The sequence below is a fragment of the Tachypleus tridentatus genome, chromosome 2 (genome assembly GCF_004210375.1).
Source record: "Tachypleus tridentatus isolate NWPU-2018 chromosome 2, ASM421037v1, whole genome shotgun sequence".
Lineage (NCBI taxonomy): Eukaryota > Metazoa > Arthropoda > Merostomata > Xiphosura > Limulidae > Tachypleus > Tachypleus tridentatus.
Window position 1 is genome coordinate 14,744,925 of NC_134826.1, and position 26,723 is coordinate 14,771,647.

The 26,723-nt window shown below is 33.0% G+C and overlaps 1 protein-coding gene across 1 annotated transcript; it reads right to left on the reverse strand.

Annotated features, from left to right (window-relative positions):
* Nucleotides 1-2,462: 2,462 nt before the first annotated feature.
* On the reverse strand, nt 2,463-26,276 carry LOC143235283 (uncharacterized). The gene is made up of 2 exons (XM_076473262.1): nt 25,589-26,276; nt 2,463-3,116 (listed from the first exon to the last, which is right to left on the reverse strand). The coding sequence occupies exons 1-2, from the start codon at nt 25,970-25,972 to the stop codon at nt 2,631-2,633; spliced, it is 870 nt and encodes a 289-aa protein (XP_076329377.1). The 5' UTR covers nt 25,973-26,276; the 3' UTR covers nt 2,463-2,630.
* Nucleotides 26,277-26,723: the final 447 nt, after the last annotated feature.

Here is a 26,723-nt window from a genome sequence, read left to right on the forward strand (position 1 = left end):
AATTGGATATTTTCAAGCATTATTCTGTGTATCTGTATATCGTTATAGGTGATTCCAGAATTGTTTGTGGTCAGTGGTATTGTTGGGTTGATCACACACCTCAACCCAGCTATCTTGTTTTAGTCCTTCAATTCTATATTTCATACGTTACCGTGTAGGATGTTTATCTGGGTTTTAATCAATGGATTTGTTGTGGCCTAGTATGTTCTTCGTAAGTGTCTTTGTTATTTTATATCATTAATTAATAGTGTGTTCGGTTTCAATAATTGTTTAGAGTTGCTTTGTGTGTATTTAGGTGTTGATTTGTTTGCTGCTCATATGAGTTACTGCTTTTCAGTATGCGTCTATTTGTGACGGTTACCGTACTTCTGTGCAAATACTTTTCGGTAATAACTGATTAAGAATATTTGAATATTCAGTTTATTTTTTTCTTTTAATAATTTATTTTGGTCGTGTTACTTTAATAATTTTATGGGAGGGGAATTTTAGCTCCACTCTATAGGTAAATGGTCACTATTTATATCATAGTCCACATTAAACGATTGGAGCTTATGGCTAACTTCTGGAGAACTTAGACATAGATATCATATATCACAGAAGGTATTACTCGTCGTGTGTGTTGTTATGCCATCGTTTAATAGGATACAATTCACATGTTCCAAAACATTTTATTAGTTTACGACAATCAGTACTAGTACTCTCACAGTCGAAATTGGTGTGTTTATTCTTTACGTGTTCTATGATTATGCCCTCCAGTGGCAGAGTGGTTTGCCTGTAAACTTATACTGCTTAAAATCGTGTTTCTATATTCGTGGTGGACAGAGCACATATAGCCTTTTGTGTAGCTTTGTGTTTAACTATAAACAAACAAAAAACTATGATTATGTGCTCGTTGTTTTGTTAAACCACTCAGTGGCACAGCGGACTTAAAACAGTAGAAAACTGGCTTCGATACCTGTGGTGAGTAGAGCACAGATAGCCCATCCTGTGGCTTTGTGCTTAATTACAAACAATACATCAGTAAATATTTCCCAACATGTTTACATCCAGCAATTTAGCGGGCCTCTTTTCTGATAGTAGTATTGTCCTTTAAAGTTTAGCTATCGTTTTTATATAACATTGTTTATGTTATATCTATAATGTTTGTTTTTGCATTATTAATGGCGTCTTCGATCTCATGCCTCTTGGAAACAAATGTTGATGTGCAATGTTGTGAATTATTGTAGGAAATTTTCCGCAATTTTTGACATGGTGTGTTATATTAATGTTTTAACGTGAACCTTCAAATTGCGAGATTTACAGGACCGTCGTCATTTATTGTATGGATGTAAACTCCTTCAGCAAGATTAGCAGATGCACGATCCAGAATAGCAACTAAAATTGCCAATGACGTGAAAAATAATACACAACATTGATACCATGTTACTGGAAAGGTGTCCGACGTGGCACTCCAATGCCTGTCTGTTCATGCTGTGGAAATTACTTTATTATTTACAACTAAGGTATAATTGTTGATTATATATCGTTATATATAATTTTAATAGTTAAATAATTATTTTAATTGCTGAAAGCTTTGTTAGGTTACGGTTCTAATCCAACAATTTATTTGCTTCAAAACGTTTGGCTGAAGACGACAGAACGAATGGACGCAATTGTTACGTATAATATTTAAACTGCATTCACTAAATCAGACAGATCATTTAATATACACACAATTGTTTGAAAAGACCATTAGAGTTAAAATTATGGCACATGGATTTTTTGTCAGAAATTTTTGATTGGTTTAGCCCATAGAAGATAAGAACTCGTTCAAATAATAATTAATAAATAAAATATAGGATATAAATTGTCAACTATGAATTTCTCAAGAAATATTATAGAAGTAAGTAAAACAAAATTATTTCCCAGGAAACTTTCATATCAACATACAGGTACTTGATAGACATTTGTTAAATTTTTAATATTTTTAATTATAAACGAATTTCTGCCCAACTCAGTAGTCACGACACCTATGATCTACGTTGTTACCTTTACGGAATTTTGTAAGGATAACTATACATATTTTAAAAATAATTTAACAAAACAGAGCAGAGAAGTGAACTTATGTGCATAACAAATTGAGTCAGGAAACATAAAATATATTTTTCTTATCTTTAATGACCATTTATAAAGAAATGTAAATCTTCTCAAATTCACAATAATTCTTTGTTTCATTCTCTTGACCAGCTTTACATCCAAAATTAGTGTAAACAGTTATGTAATTTTTTGTTTACAGTATACTAAGAGTATTGTTTAAGAAACTTCAGCATGTTAAAGATGCATAAGTATAGCATTATGCATGTATAGCATTACCCAGTTATTACATCTATTTATTTGCAACAATAAGTCAAAATATAAGAATGGGGTTGTTGTAAAGGACAAATATACTAATGTGCTATTTGTGTTTTGCTCACCACCGCGTCGTAAACTTGTATAGTTACCTTTTGGGGGCAAAACTTAGAAACAGGAGACTATTCCATGCACAACTATATCTGAGTATCTTTAGTTAGGACCAGCTGCTAGGATTTTTTGTTGTTTATTTTTCTTTACATTTGTTAACTTAACCAGTTTTGTGAAAACTTGGGAAAAGTCTATTCTTGTTCATACAAATATTTCGTGGTCCAAATCTGAATGAGACCCTTGTAGATAAATTCCAGAGTCAGAGGACAAAATGAGTTGTCACGATAATATAGAATACTGTGAGACTTGGCTCGGCGTCTAATATATTGTGGCGTCATCTTTTGGCTCGGGCAATAAGTAGCACAATCGTTATTGTTAATGGGTGCTTGATGCTGAGATGATTCTCCGATGTTTTTACCACGGTGTCGAAGTGGTCGAAAACGATGATTTTTTGGTTCACAATGACTAGAAGAAGATGATAATGTAGACGATGGTGATGTTGTGGTTGTTTGGTCGTCTGCATCCCACAACGATTCCAAACTTGGGTAACAATCAACATTGTCCTCATCGCTGGTTTCTTGCTCAATCTCTTGCTGGCGATCCCTTAATTCAGCAACTGTTTCGTACAAGGAGAGCAGTTTCTGGAAAAGGTCGTTGTCCAGATCAATCAGTAATCCCTGCAAAAGTATATGCAATGTTTTATGTTATAGTGAAATTACTAGAATGCAGTAGGAAGTTTAAAATATTGTTACCTAAATCTTAAGAATAAAAATTACAGATTCTCAATAGAAGAGATCAGAAATTAATCTCAGTGCATAAGTAATGTTTGAATTGTTTTAACACCCAGTGTTTGAGTAAATGTGACCGAATTATGTACATTATTCGAGTGTTATTCAAATTAGAACCAAAACCGTACCCGGATGAAAAGTTCGATTTATTAACATAAGAAAAATCACGCTTTGCTGCCAAAGAGCTCACTTCTTAATAGTATTCAGACACGAAGATACTGAATTTATGTCAGATTGTGTTTTTCCTTGATAAAATGCCCCCCAGTGGCTCAGCGGTATGTCTGCGGACATACAATGCTAAAAACCGGGTTTCGATACAGAGCACAGATAGCCCATTGAGTAGCTTTGTGCTTAATTCAAAATAACAAATAACAATAACCTTGATAAAGTAGTAGAAGTGAACAAAGTCAAATGTATCAGCCAACAAGTTTGATTGAGCTTTCCTTCGCTATCTCTATCACCAGAATTTGCAAAAACCGCAGATAAAACGAATTTCCAGAAGGAACCAGATATTGTATTTTCCATGCCATGGTTTGTATGGAATTTTAGACTGCGATATGAGTTTTACTTACTCATTCGGCCATGCTGGTGGGCAAGTAAGATTTTATATATCGCAAAAAGCTCAAATTTAGTTAAAAAATATAGAGAGTACTGTTGGTAAGCTATATATCGGAATAACTCCACCAAACATATATTCCTGACTCGAAGGCTATGTCTTAATTTGTTTCTGAAGCATCAAAAATACAAAAGAATGTTAATTAAGTCTAATATTAAAGTAATGATTGAGTTGGTTTAATTTGTTTATAAGTTATTTCAAAAAGTGAATAAAAACTAAGCCTATTACTAGAATAGTCGGAGCCGGGCCCCGATGGTTGGTATGCTAGACTAAGAATTTCAGGTCCAATGTGGGCGTTTCCATACCAAAAAAAAATCGTGCTTAGCATTCTGGAAGTGTGTATGCATTGTAAAACCCCAGTTTACGGTCACACAAATGTATTGTTTCAGTGATGTCGAGAAAACCCACTTGTAGAGAAATATATATGCAAAAACGGTTCGTTTGGGTTGAGAAAATATTTTACGTAGAAGCTAACCTTTGTGAACCTGACGATGACCGAAGAAGGTCGAAACGTTGTTCGCTCTTCTACGTAAAATATGTTCTCAACCCAAACGAGCCGTTTTTGCATAAATGTATTGTTTGTTTGTTTTTTGAATTTCGCACAAAGCTACTCGAGGGCTGTCTGTGCTAGCCGTCCCTAATTTAGCAGTGTAAGACTAGAGGGAAGGCAGCTATTCATCACCTCCCACCACCAACTCTTGGGCTACTCTTTTACCAACGAATAGTGGGATTGACCGTCACATTATAACGCCCACACGGTTCAAAGGGCGAGCATGTTTGGCACGACGGGGATGCGAACCCGCGACCCTCAGATCACGAGTCGCACGCCTGAATACGCTTGGTCATGCCGGGCCCCACACAAATGTAACCCCAAAAACTTGGAGTGGATGTTGTGGTTTTTCATTTTTAATTTCACGCAAAGCCACATAAGGGCTCTTTGCGCTAGCTGTACCTATTTCAGCATTGTATGACTAAAGAGAAGGCAACTAGTGTTCACCACCCACCGCCCACTTGGGTTACTCTTTTACCAACGATTAGTGGGATTGAGCGTAATGTTATAACGCCCCCACGGTTGAAAGGGCGAGCATGTTTGGTGCGACCAGGATTCGAAACCGCGAATTTACAACTCGAGCGCCTTAACCACCTGGCCATGCCAGGTCTGGATGTTGTTGGCTAGCTCAGCTGCCTTCTTTCTAATCTATTAGTTCAAAACTTGGGACGGCTAATACGGCTTTAAAAAGAAAGCAAAAATAAAAAGTAAGCCTATAGTATCGCAGTATATGTCATTAAAATTTGTTTTGATAGAATTTGACGAGAAAAAAACAACTAAAATTCATATGTCAGTAATGCTGAAGTTCTCTATAAAATGTTCCGAGACTTTTCAACGAGAAAAAATGATAACACCGCCATGCATAGTTTTTGCTGACTTAAAGGTGACAGTTGTTTATATATGAAAAATACGCTGAATCCGAAAATTACTTTTGTTTTTTTAGTGTGAAGTCGGGTTTTTCACAAAAGCCGGAAAACGAATTATAATTAATTATACTATATTTATACTTTCAATATATTAATTATAATTAATTATACTATATTTATACTTTCAATATATTAATTATAATTAATTATACTATATTTATACTTTCAATATATTAATTATAATTAATTATACTATATTTATACTTTCAATATATTAATTATAATTAATTATACTATATTTATACTTTCAATATATTAATTATAATTTTTAAAATTGACCATATTTTCATATTAGTTATACTTTTAGTACTAACTAGTTTCATTTTTTTTTTGTTTAAGATTGGACTTTGAAATTTAATTGCAATAAGTTTGGTGGTATAATGGATCATAGACACTGTAGGTAAAGGCATATAGTATAATATATACTGTTTATGTGTTTCTTTGTACATGGTTTCATTTAGAAATATGCACCTTTATTTCTTCATATCTTAATTGTATATTTTAACCGGTTTGTAGCAGAAGTAATCAGTCATCATGCATTCAGGTATAATGGAAATTTACTATACAAGTGAATTTCTTATGTGTTATTTGTAAAATACTCAGGCCTGATAGAGAAAAAAGGATACCATTTCCGAATTCATGGCCATCGAATTAACTATAATAAGGTCTTAAAATTAAATTAGCAGGAAGAAAGTTTCCAGATGCAGGTTAGTGCAATCTTGTAACTTAACGTATGAGTATTTCAAATACTTTACGAACAGTTTTAAATTAAATATAATAAAAATTAAAGGTATTTTTCACTGTTGTGTAGTACAGTATACTTAGTACAAAAGTTAAAATAATAATGTTATTTATATTATTTTTGCAGGTTTATCACGTGGCATAAATATTAGCACATCGAATATCAGAAGGCACTGTAAATTTCTAAATAAACACATTTATTTCTGTAGAGACAAACTGCAACTACATATAAGCTTAAATACGTATTTGCGAGCACAAGATAAAATAAAACGTGTTTACAGAAGATTTATTAAACTATTAACTGAAGCTGAAACTTTGTAGAATGGACGGCAACTTCCTGTTGTGGAGACACAAGTGTAGAGGACGACGTATCAAAAGTCTTCCGTCTTTCATCTTTCGTGTGTAGAGATTTTGTCGGTCTTTTATAGTGGATTGTGGAGAGTGCGTTATGATTGATTGGATTATCACTCTTTCTGATTGAAGGAGATATTTTCTGTAGATTCAACCAATGGCAGCCACAGGTTACTCACCTCAAATCCAGAATCTCTGTTTAGTGAGTGTTTAATAGTGTTAATATAAAATGATTCTTTAATTTTTCTTGTCTTCCAGAATTTGTCTATGTCGATGGTTCTAGTTTTCTCCCAGTTTATTCTATGTCCAATTGACGTGGCGTGCTCTGCAGTGGCTGAGTTTTGTGTTTTCATGAGTCCTGTATTATGTTTATGTTCTTTTATTTTTTGTCGCAAGTTTTCTTCCAATTTACCCAGTGTATGTATAGTTGCAAGAACACGGAATTTCATAGGTGACGTTTTTGAGATTCTCTTTGGTAGATCACTGTTTGTTTGTTATCAGAATGGGTCTTAAGGTATTGTAGGATTTCCACTGGACTTCTATGTTGAATTTCTTGGCTATGCATTTGAGTTTTTCACTGAAATGCTGTAAGGATGGTAAAGAAATAGTGGTGACTTTCTGATCTTTTCTTCCTGTCATGGTCTTCTTCAAGAAGTTTTTGATGAAGGAAGAGGTGTAACCATTCTGTTTAAAACTAAAATCTTTTGGTGTTCTGTTTCGATGAATGTCTTATCGCAAATGTTTTTTGCTCTCTTGTTTAGGCATTGGATTATACCACGTTTTATCGAGGTTGGTTGATAGGACTGGAAGTGTAGGTATCTGTTCGTATGGGTGAATTTTCTGTATACAGTTGTGGTGATTTGTCTAAGACTACCAACACTGATACACACACTGACCTGAAGACAAAGGCAGAAGAATTTCGAAACGTCGTCCTCTACACTTGTGTCTCCACAACAGGCAGTTGTCGTCCATTCTACAAAGTTTCATCATGAATACTCTGTCTAAACAACCTATCAAAGAATTAAATGAAGCTGTTAAAAATAGTTTCGAAATTACTAATCTCGAACTTTATAAACTTTTGGTGACGTTGCGGAAGTGTAAAAATAGATCAGTACAAGAAATGTATTGCCAACTAGTATTAGTTAGCTTAAAATGAGTTTGTGTCATTAATTTTAAAGGACATATTTACAGACTAGTTTTCCATATTAGTTAGGTAGAAAGAAACTATGTCAAATCTTTTTCTATTCATACATAATCTTTCAAAAGAAGTTTAAAAGTAGTTTCATCAAAGAGATTATGACGGTGAATCTTTTTCTGTTGTTGTTTTGTGAATTTCGTGCAAAGCTACTCGAGGGCTATCTGTGCTAGCCGTCCCTAATTTTGCAGTGTAAGACTAGAGGGAAGGCAGCTAGTCATCACCACCCACCACCAACCCTTGGGCTACTCTTTTATCAACGAATAGTGGGATTTACCGTAACATTATGACGCCCCCACGGCTGAAATGTTAAATAGCAAGCTAGTGTTTTCCTTCTGGTATGGCCACAGGCTAAAATATGTAGCTTGCAATGGCGTAACTTCCAGTTATGTTTTCTGAAGAAAGAATTCGTGTTTAATTTATCCTCTTAACAATGAGTAAAAGTCTCTAGTTTTCATTACAAATTTTAAACTCCCTTAATTAAATAATTGTACTTCAAAAAAATCTAATAATGTTACTAGCAGACGATTGACGGAATTTTATACCCAATCCTGTACCAGAAACTTGACAGAAAATTTATTCCTCGTAAATAATAATAAATTAAAACCAGATATAAAATTACTAAGAGAAATCTGGAATTAAATAATTCCCCATATTTACAAAAAATACACACTTTGTAATGTAAAAAATGAGGTTATTATCAAGTATCTTTTTATAGCGGTTAGGTTATAAACCCCAAGACTGGGGCAGAGACCATTTACGGTCTTTTACTTATTTTCAAAAGCTAACATTTCAGAAGGTATCGAGGTAGTCCGATTTGGCCCGACTGGGTCAGGTGGGTTAAAGCGTTCGACTTGTAATCCGACGGTCGCGAGTTCGTATCCCCGTCGCACCAAACATGCTCGCCCTTTCAGCTGTGGAGGCGTTATAATGTGACGGTCAATCCCACTATTCGTTGGTAAAAAGAGTAGCCCAAGAGTTGGTGGTGGGTGGTGATGACTAGCTGCTTTCCCTCTAGTCTTACATTGCAAAATTAGGGACAACTAGCGCAGATAGCTCTCGTGTAGCTTTGCGCGAAATTAAAAAAAAACAACAACAAACGTAGTCCGACTATCAGTTGTCTCGTTTAATTATTTATACACTAAGCACGAAGTTCTTTTAGGAAATAGTTAACTCATCTTCTTATCATTATTGTTTGTGATACTATTATAACCTTATGCAAAAAGTGTTAGGACAATAGAATATTTTGTCATTTTTTCCATTTGTGGGGCTAATTCTTCCATGTCATTACAGAAAGTAAATTTCAACACTATAGCAACACTTCACTTAGAACTGTTGACAACTGAATGAGACAGGTTAAAAGTACTTATCATTCTTTGGAATTTACATATACTTGTACTAACTACATCTCGTAAGGGTTCTTATTGAATGCACATGTTGATCACATTTAGGGTGTGAAATAACTTTTATGGTATCCCATACAGTGTCCTAACAACATAGAAATAAACTATCATATGGCTCCGGTATATGCTAGAAGAAATCAGTTTTATAGCATTCCACAAATATACCTTTATAAAAATAGTGTTCACTACATATTAAAGTTTTTTGTAATGACACGACCAAAAACCGCATAGAATTGTCAGTAGATCAAAGGGTTTGCGTAAATGTTTTACGTGATACTGTTTGGATTTTATGACAAATTACTGTAGACTTGAAATGCTCCCTAAATACTGTCGGGTAGACCACAGATTGTAAGACAGAGAAATTTGTAAATAAGAGAGGAAGAGGCAGAACGCCTAAACTAAATGACACTGACAGAAGGAAGACTGCCACTGAACTTTAGCGTGAGGTAAATGATCATTTACAAAATGATAGAAAAGTGTCCAGATATACAGCATCAAAAAGACACACCGAGAACATTTATATCAATCTTTGCTAGTATATAAATTTTTATTTCATTTAACACACAAGTAACTTCAAATATTAATTCATAAATAGACCAACTGAATGGCTCAGTGTTCTTAGATCTAATGTACGTATATACACAACAGTATATATGCGCATGCAAAGCCCTGGAGTTAATTTTGCGTTATTTAACAGTCCTACGAAAAGTGGGGCCTGACAGGCCACAGAGCAACTTAAAAGGTTATTAATATTAGGCTAATAATTTTGTATTTAAATGAAATTGCCATTTCATTTAATAAATTGAATGGTGGTAGCCATTCCCTTGTACGTATGATACAAGGTGGGGTATCATAGTTTGATGGGATAGGTATTGTGCAATATGAATTGAAATGGCAATTTCATTTAAATACAAAATTACTAGCCTAATATTAATAACCTTTCAAGTTGCTCCGGGGCCTATTAGCCCCCACTTTTCGTAGGAGTGTTAAAAGTCCTGATATTTTTTGACGATTCTTCATGAAGAAAACATTAGGTATAACTTTTATGGAGAATTTGTGGCGCAGTCCAGTTTTAAAAAATATATACTTGATGGTTATTAACAATAGAGGGTTAAAAAGTAATTTGATTTTGAAATATCAAATAATCTCAATTTATTACTCATGAAAATTCAATATCTCAGAACAATAGAACAAAGTAATGTTGCATTTTTTTAAGCCGTAAATCCAAGGATTTAAGTAGAGGGCGATCAGATAGTACGGATGGGTCGTCACTTCTTCACCCAATCGTGTTTTTTTTTTTCCTTAACACAGTATAACTTGGACCAACAATACAGTGAAAGGTATGAAATTGCATTCCGTGTCATTGGTGTTTTCTTTACCTGATCTATATGGTGTTGACGATATAATAGAACCTGCAATACATTAAATTCAGAACTTTGCTGGCGATTCTTTGTAGCAGAGGAAGATGATATAGTTAATGTTATACGTGCTTTATTACCCACTTTTCTGATATATTCACTTTCATTTAAGGAACTGACTTATTGCGATACTGAAACAACGCAACGGTGATTGAACTAAATGATTAAGCACTAAAATAGTTTTCAAGACACTTAATAAGAAAAAAGTCACTCACCGAATTTTCCTTTGTAGCAGATGGAGGGTTCAGTTATGCTCTATTAACAGTCAGCATGTTTTCATATTGCGAAAAATAATTGTAGGCTTATAGTAAATGTATTCTGATATTTAAAAAAATGTTGTTGATGTTTCTTTAAGGTGTTATTCAGTGCAACAGTGCCTCGACCCCTCCTTAAGAAAAGCTATGAGATCATTGTTACTTTACAATTATTAGCACATAATGAATTTTTAAAACTCTTGGATAAGTCTACTAGTATGTACTTCTACTAATCTGGTTCGATAACAAGCAAGAAAGGCACCTGTCTCCAATCAAAGTGTAAACATTCACATTGAGAATAATAATTTAAAAATAACAATCTGTTAATTAGATATGTTAAACAATATGAAAAAAATGTATAGTTCATAATATATATGTCTTTATAATCCCTAGAAATTGAATGAGTGTGTTCCTTCTTATAGCAAAGCCACATCGGGCTATCTGCTGAGCCCACTGAGGGGAACCAAATCCCTGATTTTAGGGTTGTCAATCCGTAGACATACCGCTGTACCAACGAGAGGCTTGGTGGAAGATATCTCCTGCGGAAAAAAAAATATTCTTAAACAATGTACGAGCCAAGTAGCGCTATGGAAGTCCTTTCCACAGTTGTTTCATTGAATCGAATATTAAATACAGATACGCCATCTGTTAAATGACAGTAAAAAAGTACACAATTCTTTTCCTAATTACATTTTCACTTTTAATAACTTTCGCTGTGAAAGGTTTTTAATTGGAATCTGAGAAGAGGAAAAGGTAACTACATGAATTTGCATAATAAAGCCGATTTAGAATCATTTTTATAAAATGAAAAATGGTTTCTATATAGGGGAAAGTGTAAAGTTTTAGGTATTCTTGGTCTTACTTAGTACAACTACTATACTAGAAATTAAGGTTTGTAAAATATCCTCATTGTTTACAGAGCAATTGGTTTCCAATCAGACACAAGCGCAATAGTTCGATAGGTGTCCATTGACAAGTTGCATTTGTTTTTATGTTACCATTGCAATGTATTATATTACTTCTTATAAGTTACATTACTCTCAATGAAATTACTTTCCATACGTTGATGCTTTTAGACATAACAAGACCGAATAACATATCAAATATTCGAGCTTAGAATAATAATCTAGTTTGATTTACGCGCTGGAGTACTTTAGCAACGACAAACACGTAAACTTCTATCTCAACACGTTTGTTAATGCACATTTTAGATAGCTTGGACGTGTCCCTAATTTCAAGCATCCGATCACAATGAGAGCACCCAGCTGGTAACTTCTAATTTTACTTTTTACAATACTATTATTTTTATTTATTACTGCATATTTTCTCTTCCAGTTTATTGTATTTATTTTAACACCAAGTATGCAATGAAAATTCTCAGTTTTCTAACTTGATACGCTATACATTAAATTGCATACATGATCCGTTATGCATTAAATATTTTAATAGCATTATGATATTTATCATAAGAAAACCTATTTTATACAATAATCATTTAAAAGTTTACTAGTTGTTTAGTAAGTCGGTTTCTTAAAGTAAATGTTTTTCAGAAAAGGTAAAGGTATAAAATGCGAGATTATCTATCTGCACGTTCCCGGTAGGTCAACGTTAAGTTTGTGGACCGACAACATTAAAATCCAGTGTTTGATTCTCCGCAATGGATATATATGGAACTGTATTAAAACAAATAAAGGAAAGGTATTTGCACTCCTAAGCCTAATATTGTCATTTTATGTTTATCTGTACTTATAGTAATAATGATCATGCCCAACCAAAAGTATTGAGAGTTACTTACTAGGAGTATTTCAGATTTTAATCATAAATAAATACAATATTTATCCATATCAAACTCCATTTATTACCTACTTCATGCTTTAGTTATGAAAAAAATATGTAAATAACTAAATAAATAATTTTTATTTGTAGCATTCTTTTCATTTTCTCTGTTCCAATCCTTTGGTACTGTAATACTTGCAATTATTATTGGTCGTTTTGTGTAATTTAATGACGGCTAAAATTCTTAAGCCTAGAAAGCATTCCACAGAACGAAAACCTAAAACATCTGAATTTGGACTGTAGAATATTTCTGATAACAAAATACAATATGAGCAATAAATAGTATATATAAACATATGTTTTTCAGATTCCTTTGTGAGCACTATAGTATAATCTATAGAAACACTTAAGTTTATGAATGACTTGAAAAAAGTTACAAGAAAGTTGGATAAACAGCCAAACAAAATTATAGTTTTACTGCTATTAGAATCATATTTGGATAAGATATTTAAACTATAAAACGAGCTTAGATCGAAGTAGATGCTAGAACTTTGTGGTAGTAACTACTAGCCATACATTCAAATGATTAATACAAAAAGATCCGTAGATTATCATTGTTTCCTTCCTTTTGCATAAATTGTGTATATGAAACGTTTTCATTAGCATTATCTGAAGAAAATACATGTACAGGTAACATTAGAGGGTGTTCTGCATCTTCCTTCCATTATGTAGAGTAGTTAATACATGTACAGGTAACATTAGAGGGTGTTCACACTTCTGATTCTTCCTTCCACAATGTAAAGTAGTTACAGATCTCTTCCTTGATCCGTTCTGTTCTCATTTTTAGATTGAAAATGATTTCTAAAGAAATAAAAATGTTTAGTCTCTGTATGATTCACTCTTTCTTGAACGTCTTTAAAAACCGAATTTGCACGGACTTCGAGTAAAATGTTACACAGTAACATTATAAAAATATTATTCCTTAATCTATCTTCGGTCCTGGAACGCGGGCTACTTTCTCCCCTCAAATATTCAGTTTCACGTTTAGCTGTCGGGGGTTCACGACTTTGACCAAACACCTTAATTTCCACTTTTTTTTCCCAACTCATATCCTCGTCTTCCAGACTCTTCTGTTTGAACTTTGCTCCCTCGTGGACATGAATGCATCACATTACCTGAGGTTGCGTAGTACTTATACATAGAGACTAAAACAAGAGTTTTGATTAAACAAGAAGGTTCGACTAGCTAAAGTTTTAAATCCATGGATACAAGGGTGAGAAAGTAGTTGTCCACTTGAGGCAATTTGTGATATGTTTAACAATTAAACCTGTAGAGTTAAGCATGCTGGTGTGTTAGTGTACGTTAACTTTAGGTGTTGGAGAATGAAGATCGTTAAAATAACTCTTTATTACATCAACAGGATGCGCCCGTACTTCTAAAAATTAATTTAATACTATTTTTTAGAAATATTAAGTAGAGTTGGTATTAAAGAATACATCCGTGCAATTACGATCTTATTAACCTTTTAATAGCTTTATTTGAGGACCACCAAAAATTCGCTTTTCTACTATCTATCTGAAAAGCTGTTATTACACGAGTTTTTATTAAGCATTATAAGAAGCTTTTTTCTATGAAACCGAGCGGAAACTCAACCATTCAATGATATGTTATATTAAGTGAAAACAGCATCATCTCAAAAAGTATTAAAAATTTCCAAACAATTACATAATCACAGTGATATCACATATGTTCAGCATATGTATTACAACCAATCGCTCCTATGCTTCATTAAAACTAATTTGTTTCTTTTCTAATTTAGGCCCGGCATGACCAGGTGGGTTAAGGCGTTCGACTCGCAATCCGAGGGTCGCGACTTTGAATTCTTGTCGCATCACACATGCTCGCCCTTTCAGCCGTGGGGCGTTATAATGTACTGTCAATCCCACTGTTCGTTGCTAAAGTGTAGCCCAACAGTTGGCGATGGGTGGTAATGACAAGTTGCCTTCCCTCTAGTTTTACATTGCAAAATTAGGGACGGCTAGCACAGATAGCCCTCGTGAAGCTTTGCGCGAAATTCAAAAACAAACAAATGAACTTTTCTAATTCCCTTCGAAGCTACACACAAGTGATACCTGCCGTAGCCGTCCTCAATTTTAATCTGATAGACCATAGAGAAGGGCAATAGAACCACAATCCCAACACATTAACACTTTGCCACCCCAGAGCAATAGAACCACAATCCTAACACATTAACACTTTGCCACCCCAGGGCAATAGAACCACAATCCTAGCACATTAACACTTTGCCACCCCAGGGCAATAGAACCACAATCCCAACACATTAACACTTTGCCACCCCAGGGCAATAGAATCACAATCCTAACACATTAACACTTTGCCACCCCAGGGCAATAGAACCACAATCCTAACACATTAACACTTTGCCACCCCAGGGCAATAGAACCACAATCCTAACACATTAACACTTTGCCACCCCAGGTCTTGAAGTATGACAATACACATGATATAAGTTTTTCTTTATAAGAAAAAACTAAGAATCTACCAGTTCGATCTCAATTAGTTATGTGCAATAAATTTTAATATATCATGAAAGTTCATTTTGTTTAAAACGTAAGATCAATTATATCAAATGATACTATTTACAAAACCTGAAATATAGTTGGTATTTGTTTTTGAAAATAAAACACTTGCATATATTGAGATGAAACGCTGTATTCATTAAAAATGTATAATATTACAAAAAAGTAAAAGCTATGTTCGAGAACTTAATCTTGAAATTTGTTTTCAAATTATGAAGTGGAACCTATATATTTTTTCACTTTCCTTCTTACCAGGGCCCGGCACTGCCAGGTGGTTAAGGCACTCGACTCGTAATCCGAGGGTCGTGGGTTCGAATCCCCGTCACACCAAACACGCTCGCCATTTCAGCCGTAGAGGTGTTATAGTGTGACGATCAATCAACTATTCATTGGTAAAAAGAGTAGCCCAAGAGTTGGGGGTGGGTGGTGACAGCTAGTTGCTTTCCCTCTAGTCTTACACTGCTAAATTAGGTTGGCAATGGGTGGTGATGACTAGCTGTCTTCCCTCTAGTCTTATACTTAGGGACGGCTAGCGCAGATAGCCCTCATGTAGCTTTGCGCAAAATTCAAAACGAACCAAACTTTCTTACCAATACCTAGAAAAACTAACCTGATGCAGTAATGTCTTTTCTTAAAATCTTTGTTATTAGCATTCAGGCTACAAAGTTCAAAAACCACAAGATTACCAGTAGTTTAGGTTTGCAGAAATAATATTAATCTGATATATATTTGTTACAAACTAACCTAAACTTAAAAATATGTGGAGAATCAGTAACATAATGAACAATTAGAAACTGCCTGGTAGTATGGGTAATAGGAACTGTTCAGCCTACCAGTGACATAGGATGCCGTATTTAACCGTATTTAAATCAAGTTTCGGAATATGTGATCTAGCAATCTATAGTTCTCTGTCTACATATATATATATATATATTGGTCACGATAAGTCAACTTGAATCCAAACAAACTTGTAGCCCAGTTGTCAAAGTTATACGTAAATAAATTATGTGTTCTGATGATGGTATTTTCTATAGTTTCTTTGCCGGGGAGGGGGGTATTACAGTCAGGTGAATGCGTATTAGCATCTGTCTCTCCGTGTTTCTGCTCCCGTATCATAAAAACTAATAACCTGATTTACACAGAAGTTTTAAACAAAGATGGAAAGTCAGTATGAGACTTTACCCCTGAATTTAGTCCGAATCCAATTCCAGATCCGGATTCTAGATCACTTTGAAACATTTTTTTTATGATGGGGAGATAAGGCATTCTCACGATTTAAGGTTAATAACTCTGTAAAGTGTGATCAGATTTGCACCAACTTTGATGGACATATTAAAGTTGAGACTCTCCACCACTCTGAGTTCTGGATCTGAGAAGAAATATTGGAATTTTCAAAGGTGAAATGTAACACTACCCTATATAAATGCATGCAATCTCGAAAAGGCGTAGCGAAGAGAATATACAATCTATCTGATTGTTTTCTTGCCCTTAGAAAGCTTCGGAAGTCTGTTGGCCAGATACGGTCCAGTTAGTCTGTCCGTGGTTGATCCTAAGGATTCATGACATATTAGGGGTCTAAATTGCGCTTGAAAATAACTGTCAGATTGTATTAATCGATCTGACAAGAGAAACAGATGCTTAAATTAGGTGCTTTTGCATAGCTGTCTTCCTTCTTGATAACTATGAGGAGGTCATTCTTGTGTAACTTTGTGTGACATTTTGAAACAAGGAAGCAAAGTTTTGAGATATTTTGTTTTTGCTTTAAATTTTGACTTAAACTAAAAATCAGAAATTCGTAGATGCATGTAATGAGCCAAACTGGTTAAGCATCATTAAGTATCATTCTATCCAACTCATGTCTTCTTATAATATACGTTAGTTTTAATATTTATGTATAAAATACAAAGTTTCATATGTGCACTACGGAAAAGATCAGACTTTAAACTACTTGAACTTCTGCAAATTCTTTTCCTGCCTAATATTAAAATAAAGTGACATGTGCACTTCAAGCACTGGACTTTATAACTTGTTCTTGACGTCGTTAACGTCATACCAATAAAATAGAAACTTACAATTAAAAACGCAGCTGCGTGTTTACCTATCACAGGTTTTATGTTAATAAATCTATCTTTACTTCTGAATGTCTCAGAAACACGAGGGTGCGTTTTAACATACTTCCGTGCTCCGTTCTATATTTATATATTTGTTTCTCTAGTTTTACATTTCTTCTATTTACGTAACTGATTTATAGTTTAATATTTGAATTATTCATGTTAAAGAATCATCCAGTTTTCTTGTTTGTAGACAGTTATAGACGGTGAAACCCATTACCATTGAAGCGTCCTCGATCTTAAGATGGAAAAGAGAATACAGATACACTGTATAAAACTGGTTATTAAATAACACTATTAACAAAATGTTTTACTTTTTCTTGTTCCTGGGCAGAAAGTGTTATTTCTCAGTTGCTTATGCCTAAAGTAAATGGAAAAGATCTATTTTTCTCTTCAAACTTTGCTTCTGTGACCTGGGTAATGAAATTTTCAACTTATCTATTTTCCAGAACATTCCAGGTAGATTCAGTGCTGAGTAGCTGATAGAGAATTTTCTCGAACTTAAAAGAATTTTCAAGAATTTTCTAGAATGTTGTAGAACTTACGAGAATTTTCAAGAACCTTTTAGAATTTTCTAGAACTTTCCATAGTAATATATATACAGGGGCTCACCACTCACCACTTCAGTTTAGTTCTAGCTGCCTAAGTGAACACATAGACCTATTTGATTTTATCAGAAATGGCGTCAAAAAGCTGCATGCATTCTCCAGACGCATTATGTTATGTATGTGGCCAATTTATTAAGACAAGAGCGAAAAAGCACTCTGCGACAGCATCTACTAAAATGTGTGAAGCCTACAAGGCATATTTCGGCATGCCTGTTGGGGATCAAGACAAACCCTGGGCACCTCATTTTACCTGCGAGCACTGCAAAAAAACTCTAGAAGATAAGCCGGACAATTTTTGCTTGTTTGAATAGTAGATTTTATATTATACAAATTTTAGACCTTTTAAATTTAAATATATTTTATTTTTTTAAAATTTCCAATAGTATATAAAAATATAACATATAAAATATTTTGCATGAACCTCTTACACATTAGTTGTGGATGAAATAAAGTTATTCTTTATAATAACAGTTTTATTTTGCTATTTTGCAGGATGGTACAGAAAGGAAAAGATAGCCATGAAGTTCACTATTCCAAGTAATATGTTTATATCCATAGTAATGTTTCTCCGAACAATGCATTCTTCTTCTATGAAATCTCTTTGAAGTCAACTGACTGCACATCGATGAAATTCTGGACATTTGGTTTATTTAATTATAGATTTAGAAGACAACGTTTATATCTGTGGACAGTTTGATAATAGTTATGAATTAAGAATTATCTTGCTATCTTTTAAGGAAATTTGTCACAACGTAAAAGTTGTGATGTTGTACAATAATTTGTTATTATGGTCTTGAAAAAGAGCACAATCACCTGTGAAGAAATGAAGTATGATTAATTCTTCATATGTATTTCTCACAGTTGTAAGGTCTTGTTTACATATGTATTTCTCACAGTTGTAAGGTCTTCTTTACATATGTATTTCTCACAGTTGTAAGGTCTTCTTTACATATGTATTTCTCACAGTTGTAAGGTCTTGTTTCTATTTATAACATACGCATTTCCATTTAAAATATACATGCTTTTTTATACTATTGTTCAAAACCTCATGAATGAATACTAAACACGTTATGCGTAATATATTACTTTCTCTCTTGTATATTTGACACTATGGCTTCATTTAGGTAATATATTTTACAATATAAACTGTACAGGGTTTTAAGGAAAACATAGAAACGAAAGTTGTGTGTATGTTTGTACTCCAAATTGTTGAATAAAATTTTAGAATGTTTCTGTTCCTATAAACCATATATGAATGTTTTAAGTAGCTATCGAAAGAGAATAATAAATATTACAAAATGTAATATAGCTTTTTATAAACTACTTTACAAAATAAGATCATCAAACATTTTCCCACAGATCAAAATCCTTATGAATTTTTCATTAAGAATATGTTCATCGATAAGAATGAAACTTTTAATTTTACCAGTTATGAAAATTACTATTGAAGTGCTTCTTAAAGCGATGCTTTTGAAAACAGTATATATTAATACTAAAAGGTATTACATTTTAATTTGTGAAACTTTCTTGACGTTTAGCAGTCAGTATAAGATCAAGTAGCCATTTCCAGCAGAAAGAATTTAAAATTAAAATAAATAAACGAGAACAGTTGACCTCCTTGTGTTAGTCAGATTGTTACATATTCCTCCAGACCAGAGATGTTTTACTGATAAAAACTTCAAAACGTCTTTCTATTTGGTTTTTGAATTTCGCGCAAAGCTACTTGAGGGCTATCTGTGCTAGCCGTCCCTAATTTAGCAGTGTAAGACTAGAGGCAGCTAGTCATCACCACCCACCGCCAACTACTCTTGGAATACTCTTTTACCAACGAATAGTGAGATTGACCGTCACTTTATAATGCCCTCACGGCTGAAAAGGCAAGCATGTTTGGTGCGACGGGGATGCGAACCCGCGACCTTCAGATTACGAGTCGCACGCCTTAACCCACCTGGCCATGCCGGGGCTAACATCTTTCTATACTGTACGTGTACACCTCTTTGTCACACGTTCAGCCGTTTTCTTTGTTTTTGTAAGATCCTTTCTATAGATTTTAATGGACAGAAGAACTGACAATTCTGATTACTAAACACCACATCAAAAAGTAATAGCCCTTTACTTTTCAAACTGAATTTCATAAATAATGGTACAATTGTGGAGATAAACATTTTGAAAAATAGCTTTTATTTTTTTAGTGTAATTTAAGTTCAGAATGCTGCGTGTACTAAATAATTTCTTAAAGTATTTTCTATTCTTACTTCACTTGTTGTTTTTAATTAAAATATAGTTTCGCAAAGTACGTTTCAGTGAATAAATATCAATATTCTATATCATATGATTATAATTTTATTATCACTGAGCGTAAGAAAAATATTTTATTTTTATCTAGTTGCGATATGTAACGAATTGCTCCCTCTGAAAGCCTTTAATTGTGTTTAAAGTTGTCATATGAGTCACCAAAATTATTCAATTTTATAATGTTAAAACGCTGCTTGAGATAAAGCAATATGATGTTTGAGAGAATCACTTATAAACAAAAATGTTTCTAATAATAAATTTACTTTAATTACCACCTTACCCGATTATGTACTATGAATATTAAGCTAAAAACTGGTGAATATCAGTCAGTGTGGATTATAAGCTCACTATAATAGCTATTACGGTATATTATTACGGTATATTACGGTATATTATTACGGTATAATATAAAACAAAAAAGAAACAAACTATATTTAATATTTCCGATTTTTTACATTAATTACGAAATTAATTATTCATACATTCTGTAAACACAAAGAATTTTGTTTTATTTAAAATAAAGTCAGTTTTTCTGTTTTAATTAACAAAAAACTCCGATAAGAATTTCGGAAGAAAACAAGATTAACGAAAGTTAAAGTGATATAAACTGATCAACATGTTAGTTTAACACTGAAACAGGAGATATAGCATTGTTACTTACCACTTTCATGGAACTCTGTACTGAGTTTTATTGTGAATTAATCTAATTAAAAATTATTATTTATAATTTACCCGATAATTACTTTTAGCCTCTAATCATTACATCAAATAACCACCTCACATTTTTTAACCCTATCTGTTTTATTTCTGCCTACACATAGTGAACTAAACTTTAGTCGTTTCATACGTTTAATGAAATTTATTTTCTATCAATTGAAAATGTAGATTAATTTAAAATTTAAGAATAATCTTGTTTGAGTTATAACCAAGCTCGTATGAACAATTATGTGACAAATACAATTTAATTATTAATCACGTTCCGTGTATATTATGTACTGGAAACGTAAATAAAATCAGTTTATAATGATGACTTACAGAACATACCGTATTTGACTTTAATCTCTTGGAATGAACCACCACTCATAAAACAACTATAATACTGATGAAGAATATTAAGAATATGTCCGCACTTATGAAAAAAGTGTGCCAATTACAAACTTCGTATAGACCAAACTGATTTTAAATACTTACAATGCATCACCATTAGTATAACAACCATGGTGTTGTTACTAAAAAAGTTTCCCTACCTACGAAAAAAGTATGTCAGTTATGGACTTCAACTAACCATAGCACAACTGAAATGCGTTTGACACGATTTTTATGTGTTTTATTTACTCTCAATAATTGTATGTAGTTGAAACTGGTTTTCTAAAAAAAAATATTGTTGTGAAATATCAGATAAAATAAATAATGACTTTGACATAGTTTTCACCTTCATATAGGGTTAACTGTTGCTAAGTGTTAAAAGATATCTGTCACATCCCCTAAGAAGAAACCGTGGAGAATCACAAGGATAAACGTTATGGCTCGTTCACCATGAATATGTAATTAGAACTCCCATGCTTGAATATATTGTAAAATAAGTTAATTTTCTTTTAATATTTGATATGAACATGACAAAAATTAAAAATTCACAATTTAACACCTGCTCCAGAACTATACATTTGTCAAACTATTAATGTTATGCATATAAAAGCTAACATCAAGGTGTACGTATGTCAAGTTAATCATACAGATTAAACGTACAAGTTCTGGGTATAACGTCATTAGTAAATATGAAAACTACAGTATTTTACGAAAAGTTAGATCGAATTTCAGGCTTACGATTAAAACTGTGTGTATGTTAGGCGGTAGTTTTTGTGATTTTCTTTTAATACAACCAGACTTCCTGATTGTAATGACCTTAGCTTTAAGTGGCAGCTTTCATAAAATGTGCATTGGTTTAACTGCATCAGGTCACCATACTGGTGCCATAACTGTTCAGGATACCATTCCATCAGTAAATAAAAATACACCAATATAAGCCACTGTTTCCTAACGATAAACTTTCTAAACATAAAACATTAATTATAAGTAGCTAATGGTGTTATATTCAATATCGCATGTTAATGTAGTACCATAATGAGCTTAAACACACGTAATTTAATATTAAATGTGGAAAGTTTTTAAATATTTAGATATTTTACTGTTTCTAACACACAATGATTGTGATACAGGAAGCGATAAAGCTATTCGACACGAAAAAGTATTTAGATCTTATACAAGCACACAAAACTTGCGTAACACATAATAATTAGCTGTAGTTTATGTTATTTTGTTGTGTACAGTACTTCTGAATCTTCAAGAAAATAAATAATATTGTTTGAGAGTCATATACGCTGCGACAGTTAGTATGTTTAAATAAACAGCATGCTTAGTCTGGTTCTATTTGAAATACAACTCACTTTATTAAAATATAAAATCTCACTCCAAACAATGTGTGGATGAATTTATCATTATGGTTGTTCACTTCTCTTTAGTTCGTCAGATTATACATGATTCTTTGGATAATTCATCTTAAAATACAATGTTACTTCGACCAAGAGCTTGCCAACACGAGAGACCTGGGTCAACGTCGTGTCTTATATGTTACGCACTAGAGAAAGAATTAACCTCTCAGTTTTTTTACCTGCAAATAGTTTTTCCTTGGGCACCTCTCTCATAACCCGAAACTGGAAATTGTAATTACGGACAGAAATAAGATTTAAAACGTATGACGTATCTAAATGCCAACATTATTTAAAACTTTAAGAAAACAAACAGAACTCGAAAGGTACACGAAATCTGAAACTATATGGACAGTAATGTACGCACTTTTAACACTTATGCGCTTTAAATTAGAAGTAGCCTGCCTTCGTCGTCTGAATCTCTATTGGACGTGAAAAGCTAATCCAAAGTATCCTGTTGTCAAGGTTACAGATTTAGTGGTTCATTAACTAACTAAATTAAGGAAAGCCTTGTTAGAAGAAATTATGAAAAAAAAGTGTGAAAATAATAGAATTTAGAAAATGTTAAAGAGAAGCATACAGGATGAAACTGTGAATAAACATATGATTTTTTTAATATTTTGTAATTTGTTTCAATACACATTTAAAAGTGAAGTTAATATAATAAAAATGTAGATTAATAAATTTTCTTATAAATTGGGAAAATCTTTCCCAAGAAAGATAGAATATTTTATGAAATATATTAATATTACAAATAGAAAAAACTGTTTGGTGTATGACTTTAAAGAATTCATGGAACTTGGATATGTTTTAAAATAAGATAATAGAATAATTAAATAGAATATGGGCTGTCTAATTCTTGCAAGAATACAGAAAAGTAAAGGAAAAAGTTATATTGATAATACATTTGATCTTAAACAATCTTATCCAGTTGCCTGTAACTTTTCATACTTAATAGTGTTAGAATGAATTTATCATGTATTGAAATAGTAAAGCAAACAAAGCATAGCTATTTGATAACAAGAAAAATATATATATTTAGCTATAATTTTGTTAAAAGTAGTTCAGTAAAATCTTTAGTTTTGAACTAAATTTAAATACAAGTGACCAAAAAACGAATGCAACTAAGGGTAGTGTTGTATCCTTATCAAATAGGTCTTTCATGACAGATTCAAAAGTAGGTCATTCTTCTTGGTGGGTGGTTTAAAGGAGTAGCTAGACCTGAAACAAAGGAATAATTATACAAATAGGAAACTAAAGTTAAACACGAAGCGCTTTCCTAGAAGCAATTACCTAGTTTTAGAATAAGTTGCCTAGTTAATGCAAAGAAAGAAACATAATGTAACTTTATACACACCAGGCAGAAAAGACGTTATTCGCCGCTGTAGCTCACAAGTTGGGGGTCAAAGTTCACAAAGCTTTCATAAAAATAATTAATCTCCTAAAGTTAATAGATGTTGTACTTCACACGGCTTGCATAACAATGATTAATCGTCTAGATATAGGATACTGTAGTTTACAGGAGTTTCATCATGTTCATTGATATTCCAGTTATTGGAAGTTATAGTTCTCAAGGCTTCATAACACTGATTGACCTTCTTACAACAAGTTGGTTCATATGTTTAGCAAACAAAAATTTTCCCCCAGTGGCACAGTGGTATGTTCACGGACTTCCACACTAAAAACCGGGTTTCGATATCCGTGGTGGGCAGAGCACAGATAGCTCACTGTGTAGCTTTGTGTTTAATTCTAAACAAACGAACAACGCTGTTATTAAACAAGCCATTATTAAAAATAATAAATTTATGTTTGAGAGTATTTAACTTACAGTGCTACTATTTTACAATGTACTTAGAAGAAAGTTTTTGACGATTACTTACTCGGAAACAGACGTATTATTTTAATACAACAACATAAGGCTGACATCTGGCTAAATGGCATTGCTCTGAATTTAGTAATAACGCAGCTGTTGCAGCAGTGAATGGTCCTAAAGTGTTAATTAAGCCTTCCTGTATGAAAACTTATCCTTAGTTTGGGAGGTTTGACTGACTTCGAGTTATAATATTATCTTGATTGTTATAATTCCTACAATATTGCAGTTTCTTAACATCAACCCAAAACTACAGATTTTGAAAGTCATGGATGTTGCACCACATGCTCATATATTTCATTATTTTCAATAATGAATATGAAGTTATTTTTAGAAATAAAGTATTGAAAACAGTTTTCTAAGCGTTGTTAGTGAAGTAAATCTCAAAACATTGCACGGGTTTTGGCTGACATTTTCAGCCAGATGTACATTTTCTTCATAAACTTTAATCTTTGATTTACTGGCGCTGTGCGATAGTCATTCCTATCCATTATTCTATTAATTAACACGTTGATTCTGTAAGAATTACATATTGACATAAGTCATCTCATGGCTACTCCATGAACTGATCTGTAAGTCACACTTTTACATGCATTAACTAACTTTTAAGACAACCCCATATATAACACAACTCAGGTACAAAATATTGGCATAAACATGAGCAAATGTGATCTATAAAAAATATTTTATAGAAAGTCAAAAGCTTGGAGTGTTATATTTGAATTTGTTGGTTGCTTTTTTCAGTTAGTACTCGACACATTGTATGAATACTTAACTCGAGGAGTGTTTTTGTCTTATTTTTCCAATTTTTGATGCTTTTTTCAGGTTTTTGAAAGCAAAGTCTATACTTGAATAGAATCAATTACATGAAGATGTTTTGATTAAATAAATATGTGTTTTTAGTCTTTTCCCTAATCGAACAAATATACAGTTTATTCTTTGATAATAACAACATTATGCTACATTATATGGAACCTTATATAAAAAAAAACCAAAAATGACCCCAAAATCAAACATTTGTTGTTGTTTTTTGTCTTTTTCACAAAGAATAGCTCAAAATATTATCTCTTTTTACCAAAGATTTTAAAAAACTGATATTTCAAGTGCTTTTGAATTCATTCTGCCGAGTTCATTGTTCTATATTGTTAAAGATATACTTACAATTTCTTGTCGTAAGTGATTCATAGTTATGCCAATGTTAGAATTCACCTTCTCAGTAGAAGTAGAGTCCGTGTTTTCCATTGTGTTCTGTTTAACAGCAACATTGGTCGGGACTGAAAACAAAGACACCTTTGAGGAGTAAGGAGAAGAAAGTTCTGAATAATCCACGTGAATCCCTCCACTACAGGAATCCCAGTGTTTACGAAACGTTTCAGACCACTTGACCTTCTCTTCATACAATTCCCGACACCGTCTGACGATTGTATTTCTTGCAATACTATTATGACCAAATGTTTCAGCATCTTTACGTGTTCCATTACGTTTTATAGGATGAGAGAAAGTATTCAGAGGCAAGGACTGCAGTCGATCTTCCATAACATCCATTATGTTACTCTATAGTTTATATGTAATGAAGAAAAATAAATTGTTTTCTTCTTCACATTATCTTACAATTTCAGCTCAAACCTACAAGAATGTTCGATGGATCTTTTTTTCTAAACCGTTTCGCAGCGGTTTATAACCAAAGCTCAACGGGAAGTTTGAAGAGCAATAAAAAGTTCTGTAAAAGTCAATGTGTTAGAATAAGAAAGACGCTTGAGTTAACACAACGTGCGAGTACTCGCAACACAAGAGTCACGAAACATTAAACAGTAAACGAGTACAGCTTTTCTTCCTCCTACTAGCTCGGTCCCAAAGTCAAATTATATCTGCGCATGCGAAGAGGTTCTCTTTCGCTGTTGTCTATCGCTTCGTTCTCTTGTGACGTGATTATGGAGTAATAGAATTCAGGTAGTTGTACCGTGGCTTTAGAGAAGACTGTGAAACAAATGTACAGCCACTCTGCAATAGACTCCTAGCTAGTTCGATCAGACAGTTTGAGAAGATTCTTTACAAGAATGATTTACTAATTTCCATAGATCGGTATATTATATTGATGAAAATACGCCTTAGTTTCATCAGTCAGTTAATTTATATAACTATATGTACTTCCGCAAGTGATCTGTTTCAAGAGTAAATGAAACCAAAATTAAAAGTAAGAAATATTTTTAGTTCTTACGTTTAAAATCCATATGTAATGCTATGTTGTGGCCTTAAGGTAGAAAAACTATTCTCGTGATTCATTACATGAGCACAT

Coding starts and splice junctions, on each gene's coding strand:
- LOC143235283 (XM_076473262.1), bottom strand. CDS start 25,972: ATGGATGTTATGGAAGATCGACTGCAGTCCTTGCCTCTGAATACTTTC. Junction 3,117..25,588: donor ATCACTTACGACAAGAAATT/GTAAGTATATCT, acceptor ATACTTTTGCAG/GGATTACTGATTGATCTGGA.